Source organism: Lytechinus pictus, chromosome 15 (assembly GCF_037042905.1).
Source record: "Lytechinus pictus isolate F3 Inbred chromosome 15, Lp3.0, whole genome shotgun sequence".
In the NCBI taxonomy this organism is placed as follows: Eukaryota; Metazoa; Echinodermata; class Echinoidea; order Temnopleuroida; family Toxopneustidae; genus Lytechinus; species Lytechinus pictus.
Window position 1 is genome coordinate 6043996 of NC_087259.1, and position 12258 is coordinate 6056253.

The 12258-nt window shown below is 39.2% G+C and overlaps 1 protein-coding gene across 1 annotated transcript in view; it reads right to left on the reverse strand.

Moving 5' to 3' along the window:
- Positions 1-108: 108 nt before the first annotated feature.
- LOC129278220 (uncharacterized) overlaps positions 109-12258 on the reverse strand; it is a 35010-nt gene continuing 22860 nt past the window's right edge. The window contains exons 5-11 of the mRNA XM_064109969.1: positions 11854-12165; positions 8249-8437; positions 7639-7773; positions 6778-6915; positions 4410-6101; positions 3300-3537; positions 109-2772 (exon numbers count right to left, since the gene is read on the reverse strand). Of these exons, the coding sequence (XP_063966039.1) occupies positions 2684-2772; positions 3300-3537; positions 4410-6101; positions 6778-6915; positions 7639-7773; positions 8249-8437; positions 11854-12165 (2793 nt within the window). The 3' untranslated portion in view covers positions 109-2683. The remainder of the gene's footprint in view (positions 2773-3299; positions 3538-4409; positions 6102-6777; positions 6916-7638; positions 7774-8248; positions 8438-11853; positions 12166-12258) is intronic.

The following is a 12258-nucleotide window of genomic DNA, read 5'->3' on the forward strand; positions in this document are numbered from 1 at the left end:
AAATGCAAAGACAACGCTGCAGCCTCCGCCTATGCCCAAGTGGGCTCTTGCTCAATAGAAAATATTCAGATTGAGATCGATATACAAAACGTAATAAAAAATCACATATATAGATACAATCAATTCTTTTATTGTGAATATTCATTTTATTGCAGTTCCCAAATTTCAAAACTATCAATAAATAAATCAGTTGAATTACAATGCAGTACCTAATATTAACCACAAAATGCAGCCTAATTACAAGGACATTACAGAAAAGGTGACGGCTTACAAACAAGACAAAAACTTGTGTGAAGTGTGCCTTCCTTTCTATCAGAAAGTCAAAATGTGCAACAAAAACATAATACTATAAATTTCTGACATATGTGCCGAAGAAATACAAAATAATGGGTAAAAAGTAATGACAAGACAATGAAGAGTATATAATCTTCTAAAATAAACATATTTACTTTTAAAAATATATATTGATTACATAACACACAAGGCACACACATCCAACATTGATTTTATGAGTTCCATATACAAGATATCTCCATACAATAAGAATATTCAATTCTAAAAAAGGTAATATGCTGAGGCTATATAAATTGTCATAAATTTACAAGATTTACAAATAGATAATTATAAATTGTCTAAAATATTAACCTCCATATGGATTTATGTACAACCATGCACAGTATAGCAAAAATATACAATGCAATGTTTCAATTTGGGTCAAATTACATCATTCATCAAATATATAAAATTTGAAAAAATTGTTAATAGTAGACATGATAAAACACAAAAGAGATTGTGACATACTAGGTTGCCTCATTTGCATACTGATCAGGATGTGCATAAAATTCTTTTGTGAAAATAGAGGTGAAAATGCCATAATAGACCAGTTCATAGTTACTTCATGGACAATTTGGTCAAATGACCTTTCATTTCTTTCATTATGATAGGCAGATTTCAAAGCAAGATATTATGTAAGCATGCCTTACATAGCAGGATGAAGAAATTGAATAGACCAGGTGACTAGAATAGCACTTCAATGAACACTTTATGAAGGTATTTGTTGCATTTCTACTTTGAATGCATATCAAAGCATGTTGCCGATGTACTTGGCAAACTGTGAAATACCAGTCGTTCGTGGACGCATTGTTGTTTTTTGTGGATGTAAATGAAAAACACAATTCAAAAGAATAGATTGAATAATCAAGACGTCAAAGTTGGTGCTTATCTCATTAAATTTTAAACCACCATGTCACTTTAGTACCAATGACCTTCCTCTGATCATGCGCAGAAAGGAACTACGAAACGGCTTATTATAATAAAAGGCATTTGTATATCGCCATCTATCTAGATATAAATCTATTCCAAGGCACAATAATTCACAAGTTCAAATAAAACACTAACTAATTTGAATTGACTGCTAACAGACAAAATGAGACTACCAACACAGAACGAGCACATGAAAAGGTACTGCCTATCAAAAACGGTCTTAAGATCTCTCTAAAAAGTACAAACACATAAAAATTTATCACACGAATTAAGTACAAACATAAGTGTGCAGATTTGAGCACTCATATAATCTTATAAAATCTTTGAAAAACAGAATTTCATTCTGACATAACACAAGGATCATATACTAATGATGTTTATCACTTTTTTCCCCTTTTTTTTTGGGGGGGTAACTAATATATATTTTGCACCATTTCTGAATATACAAGTGGAAAATGCACACATGTCATTAAATAATGATTGATTAGATTGCCCCAGTAAAATTCTCACAGAAAAATAATCACATTTTATGATAATGATGGCAGGGCAATTTGATTTAAATGCTACCTAATTCACATCAAATGAAGTTTGATCATAACCTTCATTAATAATGGTGATCCTGAAAAAATATGAACTTTTTGAAATAATAATCCAACATCTAATCAACTAAATATACTAGGCCATCTCCATCAGCCCTGAATTTTCAAATTCTTCCTCTAAATCTGACCCAGCGTGTCATACTGCTATTAAGAGTCTCAAGATTAAGGAGCTTTCGTATAAAGTTTCGTGTGGGATAACAGATACTAGATATACGACAATGACTGCCATTGGGTGGTACAATGTTTCCATCCTGCGAATAAATCGCTTTTATTTTTTGGGACCAGGGCCCCCGAAACACAAAGAATACTGATTGATCGTACACTTGATTTTTACGATTAATTGTACATTATGGTCTATGCAATCAATCGTTAAAGAATATTCTACGATGATTGCTACGCTTTGCGTTACGGGCCCCTGGGGGTGTTTCACAGAGTTAAGTATGACTTAAAGTCGCACTTAAATGTCCAGTTGCGTGCCGAATAAAAGGCATGGCAATGGTCAGATCATGCTACATGTAATAGGACGCACGCTACTGCGTGTTAATAAGATTGCACGTTGCATATCATAAATGAGTCTCCATTTAAGTGCGACTCTAAGGCATCCTTAAAATTAATCAACAAGATTGTGCATTATATATATCGTATGCACGTCATCACTTAGCATGACTTTAAGTCATTGTGAAACACCCCCAAGGTTTTAAACAACAAAATAGAAGAAACTATACTAACATTTACATCAAAATGATACTGTACGGCAAAGAAGGTATACATGGGCATTAGAAGGCCAAGATTATGAAAGACTGCGTTGTTCTCCTACTGAACTAAATGCCTCGCTTGCTGAAATCTTTGACACATGACCGGGGTACACAGCCTTTTTTACCTTTGACCTCCACTTCCAGCCAGTCACCAGCTACGAATTAAAAGAAAAGAGACGAAAAGGGGAAAAAACACGATTATTATGAAATTTTCATTACAATGTACATTATAATCATAATAATAGATATTTAACGTAAAATAACTAGTATAATTCTCTATGCACTGATATGCCCTCATACGCTGAACAAAGTATTCTTTTACACAAAAATGCTGCAAAATTATGTAAGACACATTATGGTTTCAATTGGCGTCTTATCTTCCTTGACTTTTGCATACTTGCGCTGTCCTTTCCAAAGCTGTACAAGTATGTCCTGCTGGTCCTTGCATAAACTAAACATTTAATGCCCTAAATTTGAAAATGAAATTTAAAAAGAAATTCAATCACCATTCAAAATGCAAGTTGGTACAATGTAATTTTTGAATTAAATGAAATTTCAAAATATAATCCTTGATTGATATAATGCCCATATTTTTTTTTTTTCCAAATGAAAAAAAAAAGGATATCTGTTGCCAATTTGAGAAGTAAATACAGATTAATTTACGTCAATCGGTTAAACGTACCTTCCCCCGTGACGGTGATCAGATCACCTTCTGATACGGACACCTCTCCCTCCACATCGGTCTCGCGAGAGGCTATAACAAGGGCCGTCTTACGCTTGCCCGGCTGGCCGGGGCCTGGACCTTTGGCTGCGCGTGGCTTGAGGTCTGGCTTGAAAGCAAGGATAGGTGGCTGGTTTCCAGCCGGAGTGGGCTTGCTTGGGGTTGCAGGCTTTGGCTTCTCCGATGGAGGTGGTTTTTCCTACAAAAGCAAGCATGTATACACATTAATGATAATAATAATAATTAAAATCTGGATTTATATAGCGTTTTTTACTGAGGATACAAAATGCTAGTATTACCCCAGCTTTAGCTGCACTGCCTATATAGGCACTTATGCATTCAAGCAATTTCTTCCTACCAGGTACCCAATCACCTCACATGGGTCGGGTGCAGCACAATGTGGGTAAATTTCCTGCAGAAGGAAAACACACCATCATGGCAGTGAATTGTACCCAAGTCCCCCATAACTACTAGACCACAACGCCCCCCACCTGAGCATTTAGTAACAACATTCAAGAGAAGAATTTGTTGAGTTTGAAATAGTAAATTCACACCAGTTTTGAGATAATAATGATGTAGTTTTAAATGATGTAGTTTTAAATGCCCAAAAGCACCCTTTTTTCCCCTTCACTTTACAACATACAATCCCAAAAGGAATATGTAGAAGGCCTGTATCAATGCATATTGGACAAAGGGCAAATTTTTTTTTGATCTGGCGGGGGGGAGGGGTGATAGGTAACTATCTCAAACTCTAACAATCATGTACAGATTTCACTTGCTTCAAATTATAATAATTAAAAAAGTGTGTTGATACAGGACTTCTTAAAGAGTACTTTTCATTTCGTTGGCGTTCATCCGAACCATCGTATCAGTCACTCTTGGCCGAAAATTTTCAGCATTTTGCTCTGTGAATTTTACTCTTATTTATTTGGATATAAATATTTCCAGCCCGGACCATCCCTTTACAGTCGATTTTTCTCTGAAATGGGTTTGCACTGTCGTATGTGTGATACATTGGTTCGGATGAACGTCAATGATTTAACATATCATTAATTGACTTGCAATTATCACCTCTTTCTTCTGCACTGTAACAGTGACTGCAGCAGCTCTCCTCACCACGGGCGGGCTATCTGATACAATCTTGACCAACTTGGCTTTGTTACCAACAGGCTTTCCACCGCTGGAAGCAACTTGGTTGTTGTTGGTGTTGAACTGCTTGCGAGGGGGAACAGGGGAGGGGCCACGCTGCGGGGGCAATGGCGGAGGTAGATCTGGTAGTCCAGGACTGGATGACCTCCTCACTGGGTTCAAGAGATTAGCATGAGAAGAGCTAGGAGGGGGTGGAGGAACAGGTCTATCTTGGATCGGGTTGGAACTGCCAGGCTTGGGCCTGGGTGGGAGCTCAGGTTCTGCACTGGACATTGGAGGAGGGGGAACTGGTCTTGCGGAGAGGCTATCAGCAGAGATCTTCCTTTGAGGAGAGCTGGGTGCTGGCCTTGGCGGAAGTTCTGGCATTGATTGGGTTGGTTTAGGAGGAGGTGGTCTTGATGGGAGATCATTCTCAATGTTTTCTCCTGGTATTGTACGTACACGTCTGTTTGACAAATCGTGAGAATCATTCTTTGGTACGGGGATCCCAGGTAATTTGCGGCCTGCATTAGGGGAGGGTGGAACTGCTCTATTGCTCAAGTCACTGATTCTACTTGCAACCGGTGCAGGCCTTGGAGGCAAGTCAGGTTCATCTCTACCAGGAGGTAAGGGAAGTGGTCTGCTTGGAAGTTCTGGAGACGCATTACCAGGTCTAGGTGGGACAGGTCTATCAGCAAGTGATAAGGGCCTACTTGGGACATCAGAATTACTAGGGGCTTGTGGTACCAGCCTCTGAGGTAGATCTGGGCTAATGGATCTCTGGGGAGGTCCAGGTAGTGGTCTTTCCGGAGGGGGAGGACTGCTACATTTTGGTGAAGGCAAAGGCCTAACAGGTGGACGATCTCCTGTCTGTTCAGGAACAGGCCTTAGTGGCACTTGCCTGTCCGGAATTGGACTGCTACGGTTTGGCAATGGTGGAGGTCTGCTTTGTGAAGAATCACTGGTATTTGTTGGGACAGGCCTCTGAGGAAGTGGCCTGTCTGGTACAGGGCTTAAACGACTTGGTGATGGTAAAGGACGACTTGGTGGAAAATCAGGACTACTTCTTTTCCCAGGTTGTTCAGGAAGAGGCCTATCGGGGACAGGACTGAATCGTGTTGGTGACGGTAAAGGACGACTTGGTAGTAAATCAGAACTGTTCTTCTTTCCTGGGCTCACAGGAAGTGGTTTATTAGGTACTGGACTCAAACGAGTGGGTGATGGCAACGGACGACTTGGTGCAAGCTCAGAACTCAACTTCCTACCAGGACTGACAGGAAGTGGTCTTTGAAGGACAGGGCTAACTGGTGCCGGTGCCTCTGGAAGTGATTTATCTGGGTTGAACCCTCCAGACTGTGAAGGCGGAGATCGGCTAGGTGGCTTGGAAGATGTCTGCACAGAATCTACTGTCACTACAGGCATCTTCCAAGGGGCTTGAGTGTCAGGTAGGCTTGGTCTTGGTTGTCTGGAAGGAACTTGTCTGTCTGGAAGAACTAGACTTGATAGATTCTGAACCTTTGGCACTGGCAGGGCTTTTTCTGGTGGTGCTGAAGATGGTGTTGGTGTTTTACTTCTTGGAGTTAATACTGGCACGCCGAGAGAGCTGGATGTTTGAGGCGGGGGAGTAGATGATCCCTAGAAAAATCAGGTAAAGCAAAGAATATAGAAGTTATGTATATTCTATAACGTAGTTGTAAACTATTGATGGAATCAATTATTAAGATGTTGTACTCTTTAAAGATACTGGCTAGTGCTGGGAGACGTGGCACTTAGGATATTTAACATTATCAGCTGAAATAAAAATTACTACAAATATTGATGTATTATCTTTACTACAAACACTGGTAACAACTGTTTGAGCAAAATTGGTTCAGAAACGGCTAAAATGGTGAAATACAAACACTGATTCTTGTACGTGGGTCTCGTACAAAGTCACTTATATGGAGAACCATTGAATTGATATTTCCATTCCTGCAAATGTCTGTATAAATCATAAATAAAAACATATATCTAAAGAACAATTTTCAAAATTATGTTAAAATAATAATAATAATAATGTTTTATTTACCCAGGGTAGCCACTTCAGTTAGAAAACTGCTCTTCCAGTGGGCCCTGCTTGACCGAATATGTTATTATTACCCTTCTCCAATCTAAATGCTGAGCGCCTAGCAAGAAGGCAGAAGGTCCCATTTTTTAAAGTCTTTGGTATTACTCGGCCAGGGATCGAACCCACGACCTCCTGTTCATGAGGCGGACGCTCTACCACTGAACCACCATGCTCGGTGTTGTTAAAAAAAAAAAAAACACTTACTCTTCTCACAGTTGGCAGCTTGGCAACAATCTTAGCCTTGCCAAGGTAATCTTTCCTGTCCAGGTTATCAATTTTTGACTTTGGTGGCTTGAAGAGCAACACCTTTGGAAGCTCATAAAGTTTGAAGGAGCGCCCACTCTGTAGTGAATTAAAAACAATACCAATTATTGCTCATACTACAAGAGAGTACTAGAAGAAAAAAAATTATATCTGTGAAATCGTCAAATTATCGAAAGTCCTTTCCCTGAACATTTATACGCCTTGAAGAGTATCTTCTTCCAAATGATTCAGGATCATTTTCATGTGGTATAAGTTCATGCCTGGATATTTAAAGAGGTATTCTTCCTTGTGATGTAAAATTTGAGTTGCGCCAAAGTAAGGAATGAAAGCAATGACTGAATCAAAGAGTTACGATTGATCCGATCAACCTCAACTATATGGAAATCCATCAATGTCATAATTTTTTTCAACAGGAAATTTGCACAATGTCCTTTATTTACAGAGACAAGCACAAAGAATTTTGAGAAAAAAACAGTAAATGTATGAATATACAACATATCTAGAAAATATTTTGAACAAACATGCATTTTATATGTTGACATTGCTGGCTTTCCATAGTTGTGGTTGATCGGATCAATCGCAAATCTTTGTAAGGGGGTCCAGATGTCAATGAAACCTTATGCTAAAAGAGTAGCGGTAAAGACGGTACAGTTCATTGCAAAATGTGGTTGTTTATTTTCTCCAAAAGTTAACATGGTAATTGTTTAATAAATGTTTCATATACGCTTTTCAGTGATACATAAAAATTAAAAAATGAACGTCATCATAGATGCTGGGTACATCCAGCATCATAGTGCTCACAGTGAAAGCCCTGTAGGAGTCTTCAATCTTTTCGTGTCTTGGATCCGCTTTGCATTCTCTGGCCTCGTCCAATTGGTTCCTGGCCCAGTCCCGTTGGTCTAACTCATTGTAGGCCCAAGCCTGGTTGTGGAGGACCTGTCAAACGATCACATCGAAGATAGATTAATGTAACTTTTACATTTAAAGCAGATCCAAACCAATAGCGCCATCTCAAGTCCTCAACTACTCATACCTGGCCAGTTTCCTGGCCCATAATGCTACATGTAGTGTAGTCTAGCAATATAGACCCACTCGAATGATAACATGGTAATCAACAACTCAATACATTTATACCACAATGATTATGTTACCAAGCAGCAAAATAATTACTTTTCCTCTCAAAACATTTTAGTTTCTCTATACAAATACAATTACAGGTCAATTTATTCTCTGTAGTTCTAGTAGATATCTGAAAACGTATATTTTAAGACTATGTATTTATAACACGCAGTCAATGAGAGACCACACACAGTTCACTCCCCCTTTAATACAAAATGTGTTTTGTCTCAAAATTACATCATATTGGATCATGTAGTGTCCACCAGGCTTTAAAACAAAAACTACAACACACCTCACACTTATGGAGTTTGTACTGTAATCCAAGCTGCTTGTAGTCGATCATCTTCCCTCGAAGGGTCTCTCTCGCCTTCTCAAAGGCATGCCACGCATCGTCACAGTTCCCTACGAGCCCAAGGACCACGCCCGACTGGAAGTGCCCAATAGCGAGGTGGGGATCCCGAGACACCACTTCCTTTAGAGTCTGCAGTGACGAGATATCAAGGGGAAAGACAGAATGGAAAATAAGTTAATGTATTACACAAAACCTGGACCGATATTAACTCTTCGTCCGCTTTGTTCGACTAGAGTCGCATACAGCAGACTGCCAAGTTCGACTCAAGTCACATGCACAATACACACAGAGTGCATTAACTATTTCAACGCGTACTTCGCACCGATGCACAATCGGTGCCGCACGAACTTCGCATTTCACGCTCAAACATTCAGTCCATTGTATTTGTGCGAATTGTGTTGATTTCCCCGGAGGTGGCGGTTTTCGTTCAGCTTTTGTTATTATCCACACTCACAAGGCCTTCGTATGCAGTCGTTTTCACTATAGATTTACATTGCAAATTTTGGAGAAAAACACGTTTTTTTACAGCTATTTTAGTATTGCCATCATGGCTCTGAGGTTATTTTCCGTAGATGAAGCTCATGAACTTATACTGGCGGGCTCTTCAGAGTCACCTGCTTTTGTCATGGATTCGGAGTCAGAGCATGATGAGCCCATGTCATCTCAACGCTGTCCCACCCATAGTAATACAGGTGGTGAGTTGGATATCGATGAAGATGAACAGTTTACTCAAGATTCCGACAGTGAGATTGAGGATGATGATGAACAAGACCAGAATGATGATGAACAAGAATGTATTCCTTCCTTTCTTTCTGACTTTCGTTTGTTCTTTCTTTTTTTCTTCCTCTCATCTATCATTTTACTTTACCTTTTCTTTCTTTCGTTTTTATTGCTTGCTTCCTTTCTTTCCTTCCTTCCTTCTTTGTGTCTTTCCTTCATTATTTGCCTTCCTTCTATCTATCTTTTTACCTTTTTTGTTTGCTTCTTTCTTTCCTTTATCCATTTCCGTTGCTCTTTCTTTCTTTTTTCTTCCTTCTATCTATCAATTTAGTTACATTTTCTTTCTTTTATATTTCTTCCTTCCTTTCTCTCTGTTTTGTTCTTTCTTTTTATCCTTCAGTACTGTCTTTGTCTTTCGTTCATTCTTTCTCTATTGCATGCTTCATTTGTTCCTTTTTTCTTTCTTTCCTTCATTCCTTTATTTCTTTTTTTCTTCTTTCTTTTGTCCTTTCTTAATTTCCCTCTTTCTATCATTCCTTTTTCGTTCATTCTTTCCTCCCATCCTTTCCTTCTTTCTTTCATTCTTTCTTTCTTTTTTTCCTTCCCCTCTCTTTACATTTTACTTTTTCATTCCTTTCTTTCTTTTTTTTTGGGGGGGGGGTAACAACAAAAGACATCAAAATAAACTCTTCTCTTTTTAAAATGTTTTTCTTTATTTTGGGGACCAATACATTTTAGGTTTGGACCAGTAAAAAAATGGAAAACCGGGTATCTACTGGTCCGACATGAACAGGTTGGACCGTTAGAAAAAATTGTTAGCGTGGAGCCCTGCAACTAGCTCCCATAACATGAATGATGTTCCACGATCTTGACCTGGTTGATAAGTATTGGTATTATCTAAGATGCCAAAGAATAAAAAAAATCAATAAATGCACTCAAGGCCCCTCTCAGAGAAAAGAGACAGGATATAGATACAATAGTTCATTGGGTCGCATGGTCATGTACTCTGAATAGGGGGCAGGATATGAGTACAATAAAACACACGTCTCAACCCTAATCATCTCTTTTTCTTTTCTCCTTGATTACTACTTTTCTTTAGAAACATGGTATATGTTTGGTATCAATGGAAAGCTTATGATCCACTCTATAACGACAGTGTTTTATTTGAACACATGGTTATGTAGATTCTTATACACTAGGCTTTGAACATCCTTTACCATAATAGAATCATCTTTCTATGAAATTATGGATTATATACCAATTCCCCCCAAAATTGATACAGTGGGAAAGCCTGTGAAATTTTCTACAACTTTGCTGTGAAGCATTTCCCCTCAAAATGTTGGAGTAAAAAGTTATAGCAAGTTGAAGTAAGCAAGTGTATTTTGTTTACTTCTCCTGATGCCTCCTTGAAAACAATTCAGCACAGAGAGGGTTCATGGCCCAGCGCACAAAGAGTTAAGTCTATTTTACATACACACATACACGATAGTAATGTGTGCATCACATTGTCAATTGTACAGCCAAGCTTTTCTTTACAATCAAAAGCTATTGTAAGCTGAAATAGCATAGTCCATGCAAAACCCCTCTCTAGGTTCCCGGGGGGGGGGGGGGGGGGGGGGGGGGGGCCACTTCCATTGACGAGTGGATACCATGCGCGACCACAGGGTCTTGAAAAGGACCCTAAACACGTATTTTCCATATTCTGAAAATGCACCCCTTAACAAGTATTGACGTGTGAAACCCTTCCCTTAACAAGTATTGGAAACAAATCGATACTCTTAGCAAGTATTCCCTGAAATGAACCCCTAAACAAGCACAGAGATATCATGTTTATTGTTATGTCACGCGTCCGTCGGTTTTACCTTTAGACACCATTATTTTGGTTTAGTATGGCCCCACCTTCCAAACCTCGCGCAAATCGGACTCTAAACACGTAGTGTTGGGGCAAAAAGGACATCCTTTATAAAACATTTTGATTTTGTTTTATCATCCCCGCATATTTGACCCTAAACACGTGTATTTTTCCGAGCGAAATAGATACCCTTTTTTCAATATTTTTGTGTTTTTGACACCCTTATCACGTTACGTACGTAACGTCTTGAAAAAGACATCCTTTTTACGTGTTTTTTTGGTCGCGCATGGTATCCACTCGTCAATGTAAGTGCCCCCCCCCCCCCCCCCCGGGTCTAGGTTGCACTTTGAAATTAATGTGGCACAGGAGTGATTTTGTCCGTGGCAGGCAAAGACTTAATAATTGAATAGTATTATGTTTCCTTTCATACTACAAGGAAACATGATTGAGAAAGCAGTTCTGGGGTGTTTTTAAAAGAGTTATAAGTCTAAAAGTCATGCATAAATGTGAGTGCCAATACAGAAAGTATATTTACAACATAATCATAACCGCTAGAGAGCGTATCAATGTGATCATGCTTTATATATTGCAAGCATTAACCAGTTGGAATTCAAAGCTTGTCTAAAGCTTTGGTAAACAGTCAAAAATGTGAATTACTGTATACTAGAGTAACATCTGCCATCCTAATCATACAATATGTATTGGCTGTTGAATGTCTTTTCAATCCAATGACTATTTTTGAAATCTTCAGTTTAGGGTGGACTTCAGGCAAAAACTCAACTTTTCATTTTCAGGGGCTACATGTCACAACTGATTCCCTTAATCTGCAACATTGGTTGCGCTTTAACATTGCAGTGAATGGGCAATTTCACGGGCTCTTTTGATCTTTTCAGGGGCAAATCGCTCCAAGCCCCTATGTAATATTTTCCCTGGTGGACTTTCCCTGTAAAATTACATATACAAATATCCTTACCGAACTTGCATCTTCAAGTTGTCCTAAGGATTTCTGCAGGATACCGATGTTGTAGAGAATCTTGGCAGATGGATCCACGATACCATTCAGCTGATTCAGGGCCTCGGTATAATCCCCCTTCTCGAAGGCCAGGACGCCCTCGTACCACGTCGCTATGGTATCCTTGTGCGTCATCTTCGCAACCATCGATGGCGTCGGTGAGGAGGAGCCATCGAAGGTCGGCGAAAGGTCATCATCGTCCGTGAAGTCGTCGTCGATGGGGCGGAACGAGTTGGGGGATTGCTGCGCACCTTTCGATGGAGGTTGGAAGTTCTGTATGGAAATTAAAATAAAATGCACTTCAGCTAGGAATATCAGATTTTAGACCATTTTCATAAAAATGAAAGCAGATTTCAGAAGAAGTGA